Source organism: Balearica regulorum, chromosome 4, assembly GCF_011004875.1.
Source record: "Balearica regulorum gibbericeps isolate bBalReg1 chromosome 4, bBalReg1.pri, whole genome shotgun sequence".
NCBI classification, from domain to species: domain Eukaryota; kingdom Metazoa; phylum Chordata; class Aves; order Gruiformes; family Gruidae; genus Balearica; species Balearica regulorum.
In genome coordinates this window covers 72,492,732-72,511,087 of record NC_046187.1, presented here as the reverse complement: position 1 = coordinate 72,511,087, position 18,356 = coordinate 72,492,732, and the positions used below count along the sequence as shown (strand labels likewise).

At 42.7% G+C, this 18,356-nt stretch overlaps 1 protein-coding gene across 7 annotated transcripts; it reads left to right on the top strand.

Annotated features, from left to right (window-relative positions):
• Positions 1-45: 45 nt before the first annotated feature.
• On the top strand, positions 46-16,393 carry LOC104642732 (E3 ubiquitin-protein ligase RNF4). 7 transcript variants are annotated; one of them, XM_075752647.1, is made up of 8 exons: positions 46-147; positions 6,295-6,463; positions 6,972-7,092; positions 8,017-8,096; positions 9,254-9,263; positions 10,739-10,904; positions 13,148-13,196; positions 13,544-16,393. In XM_075752647.1, exons 2-8 carry the CDS (start codon positions 6,455-6,457, stop codon positions 13,691-13,693), a joined length of 585 nt encoding a protein of 194 aa, XP_075608762.1. In that variant the 5' UTR covers positions 46-147; positions 6,295-6,454; the 3' UTR covers positions 13,694-16,393. The 7 variants fall into 7 exon arrangements, with proteins under 7 accessions (XP_075608762.1, XP_075608767.1, XP_075608763.1 ...); XM_075752648.1 differs by having other exon boundaries at positions 136-263; XM_075752650.1 differs by lacking the exon at positions 46-147 and adding an exon at positions 4,721-4,904.
• Positions 16,394-18,356: the final 1,963 nt, after the last annotated feature.

Sequence of the window (18,356 nt, the reverse complement as noted above, 5' to 3'; positions counted from 1 at the left end):
CGGATAAGAGGCGGGGTCGCTCGCCTCAGCTCTTCCTAGTTGACGTGCTCGGTGGCCACTCCGCGAGCCGCAAGATCGCTGCGCCCCCAATGGCAGGAAAGCGGAGGCGGGCGTTGCCTTACGCCGCTGCCGGGCCGGGCATTGAGGGTGAGTGCTGCAGGCCGGGGGGCTCCGTCGTGGGTGTGGGAGCGGTGCCCGGGAGCGGCACCGGCGCCGCCGGGCCCGCCCTGCCTTTCTGGGGCGTCCGGGGCGGCGGGCGACAGGTGAGGGGAGCGGGGAGCGAGGGGAGGAGGGGAGGCAGCCGCGCCCGGCCGCGGTGGGGGAGGGGCGGGCCGGCGCTGAGGGGAGCGGGGGAAGACAGGGCTTCTTCAGCCGGTGCGCGGAGCTGGGCCCTGCGCGGCGGAGCCGGGCCGGCGCTGCCCCTTTCTCTGTGACGGGGACCGGAGCCCCTTTGCCCGGGCGCGGAGCAGGGGCACGGCCCAGTTCTTCGCTGTGGCGGCCATAAGGGGCTTCCCTCTCAGCTGCCGCCGGCCTGCCCTCGCTCCGCTTGGGGGGCCGTGTGGCGTGTCTTGCCCCTCTCCCCCGGCCGTGTGTCCGTTTTATTTTTTCTTCTCCGCCGCTTTGGGGGGCTCCGGGGCCTGCGAGCGCCGCTGCAGGGCCCCCAGGGCCGGCCCCGGCCGCTCCGGCCCTCCTGGTTGGGCGCGGCGGCTGCCCTCATCGCTGGGCGGCCGGCAGCGCTGGGGTCTGGGGGCCAGCTAGGCCTGCGGCCGTTTGCTGCCCCATGTGCCCTCGAAGGCCAGCCTCGCCGGTGCTCACGGGCAGGCTGCTCAGCCTCTGGTGGTGCTCGCTGGGTCATAAACCGCACTGGGTGCGAGGGCCGTTCGGAGCGTGTCCTGAAGTGGCTGAGAGATACGAGTGCTGGGGAGGGGGTGATGGCCTTTCCCTCTCGCCTCTGGAGGCAGAGGGGTGGCTCAGCATCTGCGGTGGATGTAGCTCCGTGAAGGTGTTGGTCTGTCCTCCCATTTTGTGTGACAGCGGGAGTGGAGGGAACGCTTCTCTCCTATCTCAGCGTCCCTTTACACCTCCATTACAGAACTTGGAAAGACTCAACTTCTTTTTCCTTCTTCTATATCTGATTTTGGGACTATCAAAAGTAAGCTGCAGCCTCTCTCAGAGAAACTTCTGACCCTAAGAGCAATGTGGAACTTTTCTTCTGGCCAGTGTTCATCTTTTTTTTGTTGTTTCTGAAATAGGACACCTGGCCAACTGAAAGTTTTGGATGTGTTTTGTTCTCTGGGCCTTAGCTTCTTTGTTTTGTTTTGGATTTGGGGTTTTTGTTGTTTGGGTTTTTTGTGGGTTTTTTGTTAGGCTGCTACTAAACATATGTCTTATTTGTCTGTAGATAGAGCTGACCACTTAGAGCAGGCAGGCTAGTATATCTCTATGGCAGGCTGTTTATCTCTCATCTTTACTCTTTTTATAGTGCCTTTCACTAAGCTTTTGTAGTATGAGACTGCTTGACCTGATTTGGATAAAACCAAATAGACTCAGCTTCTGTTTTCACTAAAGTTGGTGTAGCGCATCTGAAAAAATGTAATATCTTTAAAGGTACTGGAAATAAATATGATAGGAAAGTTTTGAAAGAGTAAAATGACAGATTACTGTTCCTCGTGATAAAAAAAAAAAAAGGATTAGCACTTTGTGATTGGTGTGTGTGTCTTCTGACCACAGAAAACTTTTTTATATATGCTGTGTCTTTGATACTGTGTTTCCTGTTGTTAGGAGTGCAAAGAGAGGTCTTAAGAATAGAAATGAGAAGCGAAGTCTTAAAGACACTGCATATCATGTTTTGACAAATACAATGTATACTGGTTTTGTCACCTGTGCCTTGCACACACCAAACATTCCGACTGACATTATTGTTTTCTTCAAGAAGTTACTGCAGTGTATTTGTAATGTTTAGGAAGATTATGAAATAAAGTCTTGTTTGTGTCAGACATGATAAAAATGTCTACTTGCTTAAGGCTAATTTGCCTCAATTCATGCTTAGCACGTAGGAGACCAAAACTTTGTTTTCAGAGTGGTGTAAGAAAAGTTTTCAGTTTGTTCTGTAGAGAATCAATTTTTTGGGAATTGTCACTTAAACATGTTAAATTAGGTCAACCTGAATTTAGTGAAAATGTTAACTTTTTTATAGAGGAAGAAATCTAACAGGAGACTTACATCATGAATATGGGCATCAATATTCTTTTACTCCTAGTGTACACGTTCTTAATTTAGATGACTTTACCTTTATTTTTCTCAAGTATCTGCCTGTACAGAGCAAGGTTGATGGATATAGTCCTTCAAATGCAAATGAGTTAGCTAGAGTAAACCTTGAACTTTGTTGTTATGAGGACAACACTACTTACACCCTTGGGAGAGCTAAATGACAGGAGCAATAACTGCATGTGCTGAGTTCTGCGTATGAGAGGAAGGGGGAGTGGCTTTTTCTGGTATGGTATCATCCTGCAGTGATGCAATAAAAAGTCTGTAAAAGTTAAAAGTATTTATTGGCTTACTAAGTTGATTTGCTAAGTTTTAACATTTTAAAAAAGTATTTTAACCTTTTGTTTTTGGAAAAAAATCTAGAATTTTGAATTGCTGTCTGAATACATCTTTCTACAGATGTACCATGAGCTCACTAACAGCCTCAGCTGGAGTTATTTCATGCTTATAGGTTGATGGAGGGGAGGTTGATGCAGTAATTCTGTGTTATTCAGTCTTGGGGCTGGGCTTCATAATGACTGCTGGAGGAGGAGCATATAGACCTTATATAATTTGGGCTATCCAGTCCTGTGTGACAAGTCATATTATTAAATTGAGTGGTCTTGAGGTTTTGAAAATCTTTAAGGAATTCTTATGAATAAGTAGGTCTCTAAATGTGCAGAGCTTGGAACTGTTTTGCTTACCTCTGTTCTTGTGCACTGCTAACTTGATCTGTGGTGGATTCAAGAAACTAAACTTTGCTTTATTTTTTCTACCTATTCCTACAGTTCAGGTAATTGACTTTCAATTAAGTTTCCTGAGTAAGCCAATACTGTGTGGAAATCTATAGCTCCACAGAAGAGGTTTGTTCTTACAGAGAAAGAAAAAAAAAAAGTTGCCGGATCATGAGACTCCTTCCATAGTCTTAATAAATTAAAGCAGTATGGAATTTCTTTATGAACATGACTCTCCTGAGTTGGGTCATGTTGATACTGGTGAAGCTGCCTATGATGATTTATTTAAAGGTTGTTTTACAGTGATGGGCATCCCTATGGGTATCCATTCTCAACTTCTTTCTTCAGAAGAATCTTCTGAAGAGATTAAGATGTGAGCCATTAGCAGCTAGAATGTTTGTGCCTTATGTATACTCTCTGTATTAAGTATAAAGAAAGCCTACTGCTGATGTAAGATTCTGAAAATTAAACTATCTAAATAGCAATGGTGCTCTGTCACATAGTTCAAGAAGTGGCTCTGTCCTGTGGTGCCTTTGAGGTCTGATATTAGATCCTCTGAGACATGTCCTAGTAATCCTATAAATATTCTGTTCCTTGGTATCTTGTAAAGAAGTGTGTGAATATTTAATGTAGGTAAGGTGGTCTTAGCATGACAAGTCTTCTTGTGTATTACTTTAGTTTTCACCATAATTTTTAAAGGTTTTTTGTTTGGTTGGGGTTTTTTGGGTTTGGGTTGGGTCTTTTTTTTCTTCTGTGATAGCTCTTCTTTGGCACTTTAGCCACTTGTGGCCAAAGATAATCTGTGCAACGTTTTATATTTGGAGTCATCCCAGGTGGTTGCTCTCTCCTGTATTTTTAACCCTTTCTAAAGATACTTTGTCAACATACCGTTGCACTGGGTTGTATTCAGTGTTAAATCTGAAAAGCACCAAGCCTTGTGAAACTTTCTGGGTGTTTTACATCCAGAGCTGTGCTGTCTAGTGAATAAAACAGACTTGGGTTTTTGCTGTCTTTCAGCAGTGCAGATGTCTGTGTATCAGATTGCTCTAACAGGTTCTATTTAAAAACAGCTCTAACAACTTGTAATTTAAAGTAAGCGTATATAAAGTTTATGTCTTTATAATCCTCAGATGTCTGTACCAACTAACATTTCTCGGCTTTTTAATCTCGAAGTATTTTTTCCAATTCCGTGTCTGCAGAGAATCAAGGAAAATGTTTCTTGGCTTTCTTGATGAAATAACTTATAAAGAATCTAATGGCATAACTTCTTAATATACCTCATATGTTGTTCAGTCCTGTTCATCCTCGTGCTATGTGCGGACAACTGTTTTGCCTAAGTTATTTTTCCGTTGCAGCCATTAGATGAAGATGGTAGCTTGTCTTTGAGCAACTAGTTTGAAAGTGCAGATGTGCTGGGTTTAGGGCTGCTTCTCTCCCTTTCCCTCACCCCTCATGCTGCGTGTCCTTCTTGCTTCACCCCCCTCTTTCCCTTGTCTCCAAAAAGCTTCAAAACCAAACCTATGAATAATAATCATATGGAGAGAGGAAGTCCTGTAGCACCTAGACTGTTCTGTGAGCACATCTTCTGTCTGGTTTGTTTAGTATGAGTGCAGAATTAGGCATGGTCTTGTTCTAAAAGTTCTTGTTCCCTATTCCAAAAATTCAGTGGAGCAAAATAGGATCTTCCAAAGAATGTTGGTAAGGCTGCCAGAAAAACCTTCTTTCTTAACAGGTGAAATGAAATCTAGGCCTTAAGAATAGTAGAGTGAAGTGTGCAAAGAGAACTCAGACTACCTGGATGCAGATTATTATGAAAATGGCTGTGTAGGTGAATCCTGTACTGAGGAAACAGGAGACTGAAAGTCGGTTCCCGACCTTCTCTGCTAGGGAGCAAACTGTGAGCCTTCGTCTTCAACATCTCGGGTGAGAACGTAAGGCTGTTGCTCACATTTGCAAGAAAAACACTGGGTTTAAACTATGCATGTAAGTTTAGATTTTTAAAAAGCATCTTAAAATATTAAAACTATCAAAACTGATTAGGTTTGTATTGGGAGAGGGAGTTATGCGTAACAGTTCTGAAAATTCCATCTGCTGTGACCAGAATCTGCCTGTGGGCTCACTGATGGTTAAGTCTGGCATATAGCAAGTGGTCAACTTAAAAAAAAACAAAACAAAAAACGTGAAAAGCATGTTGACTTTCACTTTAGCTTTTGCAATCCGGTACCAGTTTTAAAATGAAAAAATGGGATGAGTGGCATATTGTGCTGCTTAAAACTGTGCAAGAATACATCTTTGTGCTTAGAAGAGTACCGAATTTAGTGTAAGGATTTTTCTCAAGTGTATTTTGTTTTAATAATGTCACAATTAAGTGTTAATGGGTTTCTTAAAGTAATTGTTTTAAGAAATACAGAGGAAGAGGGCAGAAAAAAATCAATAAGACTTCCTTTAACTCAAGGTTATGATTGACTCTCAATGCCATTCCATTCCACTGCATGTTCTCAATGTTTCTTAATCTGACAGTAGGTGAATAGCCTGTGTGCTCATCTTTGAAGCACAGGTCAAGTGCAGTATTGTGAAGGCAGTTCTGCAGTTCTTAATTAACATGATTGGTTTTTTCCTGGTCCCCCCACTGTCTCCTCCCCCAGCTCCTCATTGTCTGTTGGACACAGGATAATTTTACCATGAGCAAGCTTTGAGATGCGAACTTCAGTACCATGACAGATACTCACAACTGCCTCTATGCTTGCTTTTTACCTCTTCCCACTTAGCAGTTTGCTGTCTAGTGGGTGGAGACACACACACCTACAGTTACCACAGAGTAGCTACAGTATGCTCTTGCAGATCCATGAGTGTTTCTGAACTGAAATTTCTCTGCTCCACTTGCTTCAGATTCCTCTCAAGCTGTTCACTTCCCACCTGTTGGAATCTGGAGATGGGTTGGAGAAGAGAACTGCTTATCTGGAATTTTGTGTTCTCTGCAGATGGCTGCTAGTGACACAATTCCTGGTGATTCCTGCCCAGGTGTGTGGTGCCGTGAGAGTCAATCAGCTGTTTTTCAGTTAAACTTAATTGGGATTCCATAGCATTTTTATAGCTTGCTAACAAATGAGCTTATTCTGGCATTTAGTTCAGGAAACAGAGAAGAGGCTTCAGCCCAGCTGCAGGTGTCTGAGGCTCAAATACCAAACCGGGGCTTCCCCTCTAGCTTTGGGCAGAAACTGGTGACTCAGGGACGGGAATCTTGGAGAGGGGTGTATTTAAGAGAACAAGCATTGCAGATAGATAGGTAATCTTCCCTCTTCTTTGCTTACAGGTTTGAAAGAACATCGTTCTCAGACACTGTGAAATCTGGACTTTGTAACAGTGCACTACCTGAAGGAATATAAGGAATTGACAAGTTGTAGCTTCCTCGCCATTACTTTTTTGGTATTTGTACCTCTTGCTTCTTCTGCGGCTTTAGATCAAGAAACACCATGAGCACAGTAAGTATTTCACTACTCAATGCGAACCTGATTCTTAAAACATGCTGGTTTTATAAACATTTTTAAGAGTTTGTAATAAATGCGCTGGAACATAAGCATATTAAAACTTTGTATGACATCATATTCTGTGATACTTAAGATTTTTAATCTCTCTAGGTACTACCAATAGTTAAGACATGCAAATGTCTGAGCAAAAACCTTAAGTCAGACCAATTCCAATGGTTGGCTGGAAGCTAGCATCTCATATAATTGTGAACTCCTCTTCTCATTGTGATTGTTTGCCAATGTGTTTCTTCTTTGTGACCCAACTCGTAAGAGATCTGGGGTGATGTCTTTTCCTTGAATCGATGTGTTCAGATAGGAATGACCCATACTACCATTCTTTCCATACTACAGCCTTTCAGGGGAGTGTTTAGTGTCTCCTTGCGTGCTTTCGTTGGTGCTGCAAAGATGAGGGCCACGTTAATATTACTCCTAAAGAAAATGCTACGGCTTTCTTCTCTCTTAGACTCAACGAAAGCGCCGTGGAGGAGCAGTTCATTCTAGGCAAGCTCGGAAACGAAACAGGCTGATGGCTTCTACCGCAGAAATGGCTTCAGAAGCAGAGCCAATAGAACTTGAAGAAAGTGGTAAGCTTTCTTTTTAACTCGGGAAGAACGTGAAGTGCTTCTGGAGGGTTGTGGTCCCACTTGACGTGTGTCTTTGGCAGTGTCTATGCCCAGTTTTACTGGGGAGGAAGGGAAACCTCTGATTTTAGACAGCATCTAGCATGGCATCCTTAAACAACAAGCCTGCTGACAACTGGTTTAGTTTGTTCCTGAGGTGTGATAACATTCACCACGAGTGACAGATGAGTTGTGTAAGAAAGGTACTCAAGTGCTGCTCCAACATGCGAATGTCTAGTCCGATGAGCCGGGAGTCGCTGCAGCTACCACTATGGAGAGTGGCAACTTGAGCTTGGGAACTCCTAAGTTTTAAGGAGATAACTGAAAGTTTGCCATTAGTTGTGCCTCATCCCTCAAGGAGAGGCAGTACTTCGCCAGTGCTTTTTTTTACAAAATGTATCAGAATTAGAAAAGCCTCCTTGACCTCTTACGATTGAAAGTAGCTGTTGGTCTCCACGTAATTATACGGCTTTTTCAGTTTTTGCTGTGCATTTGCCTATGAAAAGTTGGAAGACACATGAGATAGGAACATTTACAGCATGGTACTGTAAAATTATTATATCCTGTATGATTCATGTTTTATTCTGTGTGACAAGCATTCTCTATGTTAGATGAATAATCTGTTGCTGTGTACCTCCCACAAGCTGTTGTCATACAACAGAACTGTGTGAGGAGCTCGGCCGCTGTTCCTCTTGCATTGCAACTTGCAGAAGACAGCGGCGGTAATGCTCTACGTTGACTGTTCACTGCTTGAGTGAGCTGTTGGACACGTTCCCGAAGAGCAGAGGGATAGGGCAAGGCTGAAGCATACCTCAGCCTGTTACATAGTGGTGGGCACTTTTATTCCTCTGCAATCCCTGATCTTGATTCTAACCTTGTGTTTTGAAGCCGGTGAAGAAGTAGTAGATCTCACATGTGAATCTTCTGAACCTGTAGTCGTTGATCTAACTCACAATGATTCTGTTGTGGTAAGTAGTGAATGGCACACCTATCTAAATCTTGTGGTCAAATGAGCTCTGTATTGTGCTCCCTGATAGAATCTGGCTTTAAGTGTAAGTAAGTCGTAAGTTCAAAGTTGACTCACCAGTGCATGAAAACCATGTGTTATGGGTCAACACAGAAGCTGCTCTGGAGGTGTGCTTGCAGACAGTTAGAGGGTAATCTAAAATAGCTTGGTGCTCCAGAACTTGGGGAGAATATCGACCGTTCATGGGTAATGTAACATAAGGAGATGCAATTGACAGTTGAAGCTCTTCCAGATGTATCAAAGGCATAGGCCAATGATTTAAATAAAAGGTAAAGGAGACAATAGTAAGGCTTTTGACTTCACAACTACAAAGGGTTTAGCTGCAACATCAGTTGGAGGTACTCCTGTCACGGAGATGCCAAGCGCAACTGTAGCTGGCCATGGTACAAACTAGTTCAGTTTATTACTCCAAGAAGTCTTAAAAAAAAAAATCCACTTTTTTAAACCATTATTTTAAAGCTAGAATAGTATTTGATCCAGTCCACAGTGTAGTTTATAACCTTGGTTTTGGGATGCCACCGCTGCTGTGCTGACCCAGAAAGCAGGAGCAGGAATAGCAGGGGGGTATCTCCTGCTGAGGTTGTTCCTGAGCATTTGCAGAGGAAAGGCCTGGTACTTTACAACGTAATCTGCATTGCTCCAGCTCTAGTTCCACCAAAGACGACAGCGGGTTTGGGTTTTGGGCTTTTTTTTTCTTCAGCGGCTGCTAATCTAATGTGCCACGCTTATGGACATCACAGCTAATTTGTCTGTCTGAGGGAGAAAGAGGGAAAGAATCTCCTCTGGCCTAAACCAAATCAGGGCACTGAACCTGGGGAGCAGGGCGGAGGGTGTTCAGGTGGTTCCTAAGCTGCCTCCATTTCTGTCCCTTTGCTGCAGCCTGAGCGGAACCAGAAGCTGCCACTTGTGTTCTGAGCAGCAGCTGACTGACTGCTCCTTCTAATATTCTTAATCGAAACAAGAGTGATATCCTAGCATTCTTAGCTTGTTTTGTTGAAATTGCTTTGCTTATCTGGTGTTTGTATGCAACACTGGGGGGGCACACGAAACGCTAATTGTGTTTTCTTTTCTCTCCCTTCCCATGGATATGGATGCAAGATTGTTGAAGGTGAGTTGATGTTTTACAATTGATAATGGAATTGTCCTAAGTTTAATTTTTTTTCTTTCTTTTCCCACCAACCTGAGCAGCTTGGACTGAAACTGCATTTACCAAAAGGCAAAGGACAGTGCTAAAGTATCTGGCCAGTGTCGTAGAGAATGGATCCAATCTGTGTTTGATACTTTCTACAAGCTCTGATAGTGACTATCTGAATGAAAATACACGAAAGCTGCTCAAAACGTGTTTTCTTATTTTTGAAATACAGAAGTTCTGTAAGCCCAAAGTTGATAATAATTTTAATGAGCGCTTTTAGCACTGGAATATCTGCTTCGAATAGCAAAATGTCAAAAGGATTGGAGGTTTTTTTTCATCCTGTATTGCAGTGAAGGAATTAAAAGATATTTGTTGTCTGGTATTCTCTTTCATTATCTAGTCTAATACACCTCAAATGTAGTACTGAGTGGTATTACCAAGTGTGGGATTTTTTTCTACTTTAGGTGTTAAATAATTATAAAGAAGTTAATCCTTTACACCTTTCAGACCTTTTTCTGATTATAATATGAGATGTATTAGTATGTTGTTAGCTGCTTACTTAGAATGTCATTATTCTGTGCTCTGAATGAAGCGAGAGCAAGTGAAAAATACTTGCAATAAAGTATTTTTTTATCTCCTTTTATCTTGGGCAATATAACTTCATTTTCAAGTTCTCTTAACTCAGGAGGAAGATTACAAGGATGTCTAAGGAAATACTGTTTAAAGTATTTTCATAATTTCCAAGTACTGTTCTTAAAAAGACTCATTTTATAGAAACTGCCTTTGAGTGAGGAGGTTTGGCTTAACACAGTCAGAAAGAGTGGAACAGTTTAGCATCGTACCTCGATAGAGTAGTGAGGAACCACAGCAGTTCCATAACTTACACTTCAAGATTTAAGCATCTCTTCCATCACTTCTGAAACTTTCTAAACAAAGCACTCTGTTTTACCAGGTCTTCATGTTGTGTGTATGCTACCTTGCCATGCTAATTGAAAACAACTTCAGTCCTCTCTGCTGTATCATGCACCAGTTGTTGCAACTCTCAACGTAGTATGGTAGCATTCTCTGTTAGTAAGAATTGGGAGAGGTAGCTTCCCTTTATAGGGGAGAGTTATTCACAGGTAGTGTAACCGTTTGAAACTTATGACACAGAGAATCTTTAAGATCATGTTTTAGCTGTTTGTAGGGTGAATAGAGCAAATGTTTTGTGTCGATACATAGGAGAATATTTACAATGTCTGGAAATGTTCAACCTGAAGATTTAGGAAACTAGTTTGTTCAAGATTGCTTTTAACCCAGCTGACTATGGTCCATTTAAAATATGAACCATTACAGACTATTTTTAATAAGGTGCTTCAAGGATAGTTCTGGGAGGGGGGGGGAGAGAGAGCGATATAATATATATATCTTAACTTATATATATAATTTAACTTACCAAATTTGAATTACAGAGAATCAACGACAAAGGAGAAATCTTAGATTAAGAAGCCAGCGACAGTCGGACAGCTGTGTACTGAGTAGCGATGATGAAGATGAAACAAGAGATAATGATGTGTATGTGACAGATAAAGTGTCCCGAGAATTAGGACCACTGGAAGATGAAACTGCAAGTTCAAAGTATGTATGCCTTATGACCTACCAAACATTGAATTTTGCTTTTCTTATGCATACAGGACTAAGTTACATCGCTATAGCCTGGCTTATCTGCAAATTCTTAACTTACTCTAGTAAGCTCCCTCTTTTGATGAGTGCAACATCCCATTTCGCATGATGACCAAACAATACCATTTGCACTTAAGGATAAAAAGCCAGCCCAAGACAGATGTACAACTTTTCTTACAACCTTAAAGTGTGGGGGTATGGCAAGGAAGGAGGATTAGTCACAGGCAATAACACATAACCTATTGCATTTACCTTTCATGTAAAGCTCTAGTAGCGATGTCAGATATGGAAATACTTTCGTTGGTGTCGATGAGGCTTGGTATCACAAGACAGGCATGCAGCAGCCTGGCAAATTCCAGTCAAAACTATTGCTCATTCACTGCTTTTTTACACACTGCCAGTTGAATGCCTTTTTCTCTGAGGGGTAACTGCGCTTCCCAAGGTATATTTACAAGGCAATTGTGAAAGTAATACTGTTATGGCCCATGTTTCTGTTCTGTCCCATCTATGCCATGGAGCTCTGGTATGTTTGCATGGGAGGTGGCAATCTCGCTGTTTGGGTCAGGTGCCTGCACAGTAAAGACCCCATTCTGTGGAGAAACAGTGAACTCTTGCTGAAGGAGCACTCTCTTGTGTTAAGACACAATGTATTGGACTAAGTGAAATCAGGTGTCCATGTGACTAGGGAAGAAGACTTTGTCTCATGACAAAGAACATGAGAATTATGGTGTAAATGTTTTTTAAAGTGTCTGAAGGGAAAAAATACAGGCTTTAATAAAGCTGATGTGCTTTGAAACTTCTAGAGTACTGGAAGGCAATGAGAACTTGGATATGGAAACTTTGGGTGTCAGGCCTTAAATATGCCACTTAAAGGGCTTACACAATTCTAAAATATAGTGCATTTTGCAAGTGGGTTTGTAGATTTTTTTAAAATTTTGGTTGTTAAATATGTAGGTGACTAAATCCCACTAACTAGTTAATACAAAAAATTAAATGATCCTTCAATCTCAAGCTTCTCTGTTAAAGAATGTGCCTTCCTGGTTGGTTTAGGTAAGACTGAAACAACTCAGTGCTGCAGCGTTTAACACTTTCCAAAAAGTACTGATGCTGGAGATTGCACAGAGCCATCTACAGTGTTACTCTGTAGTGTTAGAATACCCATGCTTATATGAAGGTTATCATCAATTGTAGTTAATTACTGAGTTGCTATTGTAGCTGCTGCATAAAGAATTTAAGTAGTAAAAATGGGAGAATTAGTGGAGTTAAACTATGTATGTGAAATTAGGGGAAGGTGTTAGTGCTCACTGCTTGAATTTAAGATTACAGGATAAAGGATATCTCATAACTTCTGTTCCTGTTTAATAAATTACAAATTTCCTTAGTGTGGATGGTGACATAATAAAGCCAAGTGTTTGTGGTAAAGACTTATGAAAGCAGCTTACTGTGATCATTTAAAATCCAGGTTAACTTGTAAATAAAAGTGGCAGGAAACTTTTTCTCTTTGATAGAGAATATTCAGCACTTACGGTATAGCGTGTTCCTTACGCAGAATAGCTATGTCTGTTAGAAAGTGTGCGTGCAGTACAGCTGTCCTGGTGGCTTAATGCAGGAGAGGAACATCTATAACCACAGCTTGCTAGCAGCCATTGAGTTGGACTTTCCTTCTCTGAACTAGAAATTTATTTTTTGAATGTTTTCTCATATTAGTGTGTTCCTGCCCTATATTTTATAAGCAAGGAATTCTTATAATATGTGACTGGGCTGGGATGTTGCTACATGAGAATAGGGGAAGTTTTAATTTCTGACAACCTGTTTCATGTCTAGAAAGGACAGCTAGATGCTTTTGTTACAAAACTCTTATTTATGACCTGTTGAAGATGAGTACTGCTACACGTGTACGGCCCAGTGCTATAGACTGCTGTTACTTCCAGTAGCAGAGCAGGGTGACTACCTGCATTTCCCCCCCGCCCCCGTGACCGCCACGGCGCTGCTTCCCTTAGGTAAGGGAGAGCCTAACCGCTTCTTAAATGCAACAGGCTGAGAGAGTTAGAGGTACGCAGGGCTCTTCTGATGAGATGCATCAGGGCTAGCCTGCGCGGTCGGCTGATTTACGTGACGTTTTATGTATCGGCAACCCTCGGTGCACGGTGACATTAACGGGTGCGTGTTCTTTCTGGTTTTGTTCTCTCTCCCGCAAGGCCGTCTGGTACCGTTAGCTGTCCGATTTGCATGGATGGCTACTCGGAGGTAAGGATCCACGTGTCGTCGTCGTTTCTTTGTTGTCGGAGGGAGGACGGGGCAGAGGGCGAGCTGCGTGGCGCTGTTGGGTTACGTGGGACGCTGTGGACAGCTGGCTTGAAGTACAGACCTTGGCTTTAAGGTGAAACTAGCTTGTAACTCAAAGTGGCTTCTTGGCGGTGTACGTGGAGGGAGCAACGCTTCCCCAGAGGGCACTGAAAGGTCTCTGGGTTCCTTACTGTGAGCGCGGTAGCGCACCGGTTACAGGTACTCCAAGTCCTCTTGGCCTGGTGCCAGTAGACCGGCAAAGCTGAATTCTTTACTCCAAATAGCTGTTGCGGTTTCTTCTCTTGCAGATTGTGCAAAGCGGGCGACTGATTGTGTCAACCAAATGCGGCCATGTCTTCTGCAGCCAGTGCCTCCGCGACTCCCTTCGGAATGCCAACTCTTGCCCAACTTGCAGGAAGAAACTCACTCACAGACAGTATCATCCCATTTATATATGAGTACTGCTGTTCCTCAGGACAGACTCAACCGGATTTTTGGGGAAAATGTCATGCTTTCAGCGCTCTGAAGATTTAAAGCGCAGCAGGTTGTGCACACGTCCAAATAAAACTGGTTTTGTTGGAGAATAACTTCTTACCCATATATAGACAGCTTTTCTATGGTCCAGGCTGCTTCTTGTTATGTCACTGGTGATGATGTTGAGCTTATGACTGTCTCTAAACTAGACCAGCAGCCTATATCAGAAAGGAAGCAGCTGATCCATTTCCTTCTACTTTTTTAATGCTTAACTAAGAGGGGTCTGAACCCTTTGTTATTTCTTACTCTTTAAATTATTCCCGCCGTCGCATACAGATATGGAATAGTTACCTCTCAAAATGGAGAGGAACAATTTGCCCTTTGCGTGACACTTTTGTTTTTATCCTGCAAGCAGCTCATGACTCTGTTGCTTTCTGCTATACCATCTTTGGCCAAATAGAGTAAGTTCTGTAGCGAGGGATCATTTTATCATAAATCCATGCTAAACTGACCACCAGGGTAATGCAATAAGATAACCTGCTGTTAACCAGCAATCCTTTTTTTTTAAGCAGAAGGCTTGAACGTAGAGATGTCTTCATGAACTCCATGAGATCTAAAGTATGTAGACAAATTGCAAGATGTACAATGTGAAAATACTTCTTAGGACGTTTTAACTGCCAAGAATTCCTGTGTTTGAATCACAACACTGAATTTCTTTTCTACCAGGATGAGGTGGTCTCTGGGTTTACTACTGTTGTGTAGTGCTTTCTCCTGATAGCTAAGGAGAGTATAGTCTTCTCTAGGCTTGCTAGTGATGAATAAGCAGCAAATAGTATGCTTTCCTCCTCTTGTCAGCTGAATACCAAACTACCTACAGATCTTCTTACTGTATCGAGTGTACGCAGCGTAATGCTTAAAGTTCAGTGCGTTCACTTTGCTGTTCTCTTCAGTTGTTATCCTGACACCTGACTGCTTTTAGCCTGGTGCATAGGATTAAAAATTAAATGATAATTGTATTGCCATGGATTCAGGAAGTGGAGGCTTTAAAAGATGTTTGGTAGCAATCTTGACTGGGCAGCTTCTTGAGAGAGAAGTATAATCTCCCTTTGCTCTGTGGATTGTCCAGCTTTCCTCAAATGTGCATCTTTTTTTACAAGGAGGAGAAGTCAAATACATGTCCAAGAGAGAATTCCTCCCTTTAAGTAAGGCAGGAATACACAGGTTTATGCACTGCTCCCCAGTCACTTTTTTTTTTTCCAGGACTGAGTTATAAATGTCTGTTTTAAACCTGTTACAGTGAAAACCTGTAAGCTGATGTGGTATCCCAGATGAGCTGATACAAACAGGATTATAGTAATTAAATGTAGACGAGATGATTAAAATCAGTATTTTGAAGGTTGACTTTCGGTCTATAAAAAAAAAAAAAAGGTCCAAAATCAAACTCGGATGCCTTTTGGCAGTTGGTTGATTCTGATAAACCCTTGGAAGCAGCGTTCCGTGCTTCGGTGCAGCACGATTGTGGGATGCATTTAGTTAACATTGATGTGTCTTTCTAACCTGTCCTAGGGATCCGTAGGAAGCCTTTAATTAAAGCAGATCTTCTAATTAGCTGTCTCAAGTTCTGTATTGAAGATTGCAACCCAAAAGTAAAGGGTTTTTTATTAGGATGCTTAGGGATGTTTCTGGATGTAGTAATACAGACAGTTTTGTTCCATAAAGGCTAGCTTAAGAAATGCAATACCTTCCCCACCCTGGTTTGGAATAGCGCTGTTTCAGTCCTGTTCCAGGAATGTGCAGTTTCTGCAGTGTGGCAATACGGTAACTACTAAAAACTTACACACCTTTAGTTACTGTGTGCTCCCGTTGGTGATATAAACTACAAGCAAGGACTACAGCCACCTTAGCGTAGTGTGGTGACAACAATGGCTGGCATTCGTGTCCCAGGAAGCACAGAAATGATCAAACAGTAGAAAAGATTGCTTAAAGCATGAATTGTATGAAGAGAAGCAGACCAACATTAAAACTCTCAAGATACTTCAGAGCCACAGAATCAGCTTTCTCCCGATAGCTTAAAGGAGAAAAAAAAAAAAAAAAAAATTATGGCCAGTTTTCCTTGGGTGGCTACTGTGCGAGAGGGACGATACAGAGAGGATTGAAGGGATTACCTCTGGGGATGAGGGTGAGTCACATCTCCCTGCATCTTTCACAGTGTACTAGCCATAGCCTAAATGACTTTGCACAACTCCCTCCATGTAAATATTACTTTATAGTTTGTGTGTCAATAAATAGATCTGATATTGAAATGTATGTACCACAAACTATAAAATATTTAACAAAGAAGTTTTTAGCTTTTGTGTACCCTGTGAAGTGCCACAAATTTTGTGCATCTCAAAATGAATTTTAAGTCTCAGTACATGGGAAAATACGAAATTGTGCTACACACTTTTTTAGGAAAAAAACAAAAAAAGAAACCCCAATATATTTGAGTTCCAGTGATGTTTCCCATTGGCAAGAACTGATAATATCAAGGTTTTTTTCATTATGTAAATGTATGTCTTGTTGTACATAGTTCAATTTTTCCTGTATTTAATTGTATTCCTGTCTGTCTGTCCCATCTATGTTGGACTCTGCTGGTAGGCAAACCGTTCTTTTAACAGGTGGAAATAAAACTATCAATTTGATCAGATGGAAGTGCTCGTTCTTTTAGTTCCGCTGTATTAATCGATTTGGGGTTGGGGGCGAATCTGACATCCCCAAACCTTTAGTTCCTTTGGCCGGAAGAGGGGTGCTGTCTGGGGCTGAGCGAGGAGGAGAGAGGGGTGCAGCCCCGCTTGGGAGCAGGGCGAGCGTGGGGCTGGGAGCATTCACATTGAGGGCCGGCAGGGTGTTGGGGTATCTCACTGCTGTTCCGTTGTTGATGAAGCTCACGTTGTCAGTTGTGTGCACACGTTGTGTATGAAGCACAGGGCTGGAGAGGGGGCAACGAGGAATGCTGAGAAGAGGCATGTTGTGGTTTGAAAGTCCCTGTAAAGCTTACTGAGTTCTCCAAACAAGATGAATAGATGCTGTTCCCTCAAAGTTCTTTTCTTCTCTAACTTCCTGTCCTTTGTCATTTTCTTTTAAGAAATTTCTTCACTTTAGGGAGAACTTAAGTTTCTCTTTAGGTTCTGTTCTAAGTTTCTGTTCAGGCTGCCCATTTATGTGTGTATAAGCAGTTTACAGTCTGTATTCAGCAGGATCATGTCCATATGCAAATGCACTGCATTAGAGGTCTGCTTAAAATCTTACTTATTCAATTGGCCTCAAAAGAAATGTTTTGTGAGGGACCTGAAGAGCTGCCACGTGGGTGAATGTATTACTGAGTTGCGTTGTGGCTAATAGCACTCATCGCGCGTGTCTGTTCTCTCTTGATGCCTGTTCACAGCAGACCGGTGCCTTTCTGCATCTCCTAGCTGCCGCCCTCTGCCCTGCCTGCCCTCATTCTGGCTATGGTGGGAAATGGTTTTACTTTCTAGGAAGAGCAAGGCTTACCTATTTTGCAGTATTACAAAATGAAGCGTGCAAAGAGAACTCGCATTGCCTGGGCGCAGAATCTTACGGAAATGGTTGCCTAGGCATGTCCTGCACTGAGGATGCTGGAGACTGAAAGTCAGTCCCCGGCTTTCTCTGCTGGGAAGCAAACTGTGAGCCTCAATCTTCTACCCCAGGTGAGAACATAAGGCTGTTGCTCGCAATTGCTAGGAAAGCTCTGGGGTAACTTGCTTCTAAGTTTAGGTTGGGTTTTTTAATAAGCATTTCCTGTCGTGTGTAGCTGAAATCGTAAAACTATCAAAACTGATTAGGTTTGTATTGGGGGAGGGGTTTACACATAACAGTTCTGAAAATTTCATCTGCTGTGACCAGAATCTGCCTGTGGGCTCACTGATTCTTGAGTCCAGCACGTAACAGGTAGTCTAAGGAAAAAAAAAAAAAAAAAAAGCACGTTGATTTTCATCTTACAGTATTTCAGTTGTAAAGGACCTCCAATGATCATCTAGTCTAACTGCCCAACCCCTTCAGGGCTGACCAAAAGTTAAAGCATGTTGTTAAGGGCATTGTCCAAATGACTCTGCAACACTGACAGGCCTGGGGCATCAACCACCTCTCTAGGAAGCCTCTTCCAGGAAGCTGCAGAGAGCCATGAGGTTGCCCCTCAGCCTCCTCTTCTCCAAACTAGACAAACCCAAAGCCCTCAGCTTCTCCTCACAGGATGTGCCTTTCAGCCCTTTCACTAGCTTTGTTGCCCTCCTCTGGACACGTTTGCGTACCTGAACATCCTTCTTAAACTCTGGGGCCCAGAACTGCACACAGCACTCAAGGCTGCACCGACGCTGAATACAGCAGGACAATCCCCTCTGTTGCCCGGCTGGTTACCCTGTGTTTGATGCACCCCAGGGTGCCGTTTGCCCTCTTGGCTGCCAGGGCACACCGCTGACTCGTATTGAGCTGCTGTCAAACCAGCACCCCCAGATCCCTTTCTCCAGGGCTGCTCCCCAGCCACTCCTCTCCTCATTTATACTTGCGCCTGGTATTACGCTGTCCTACGTGCAGAATCTAGCATTTGGACTTGATAAATTTCATCCCATTAATCATAGTCCAATGCTCCAA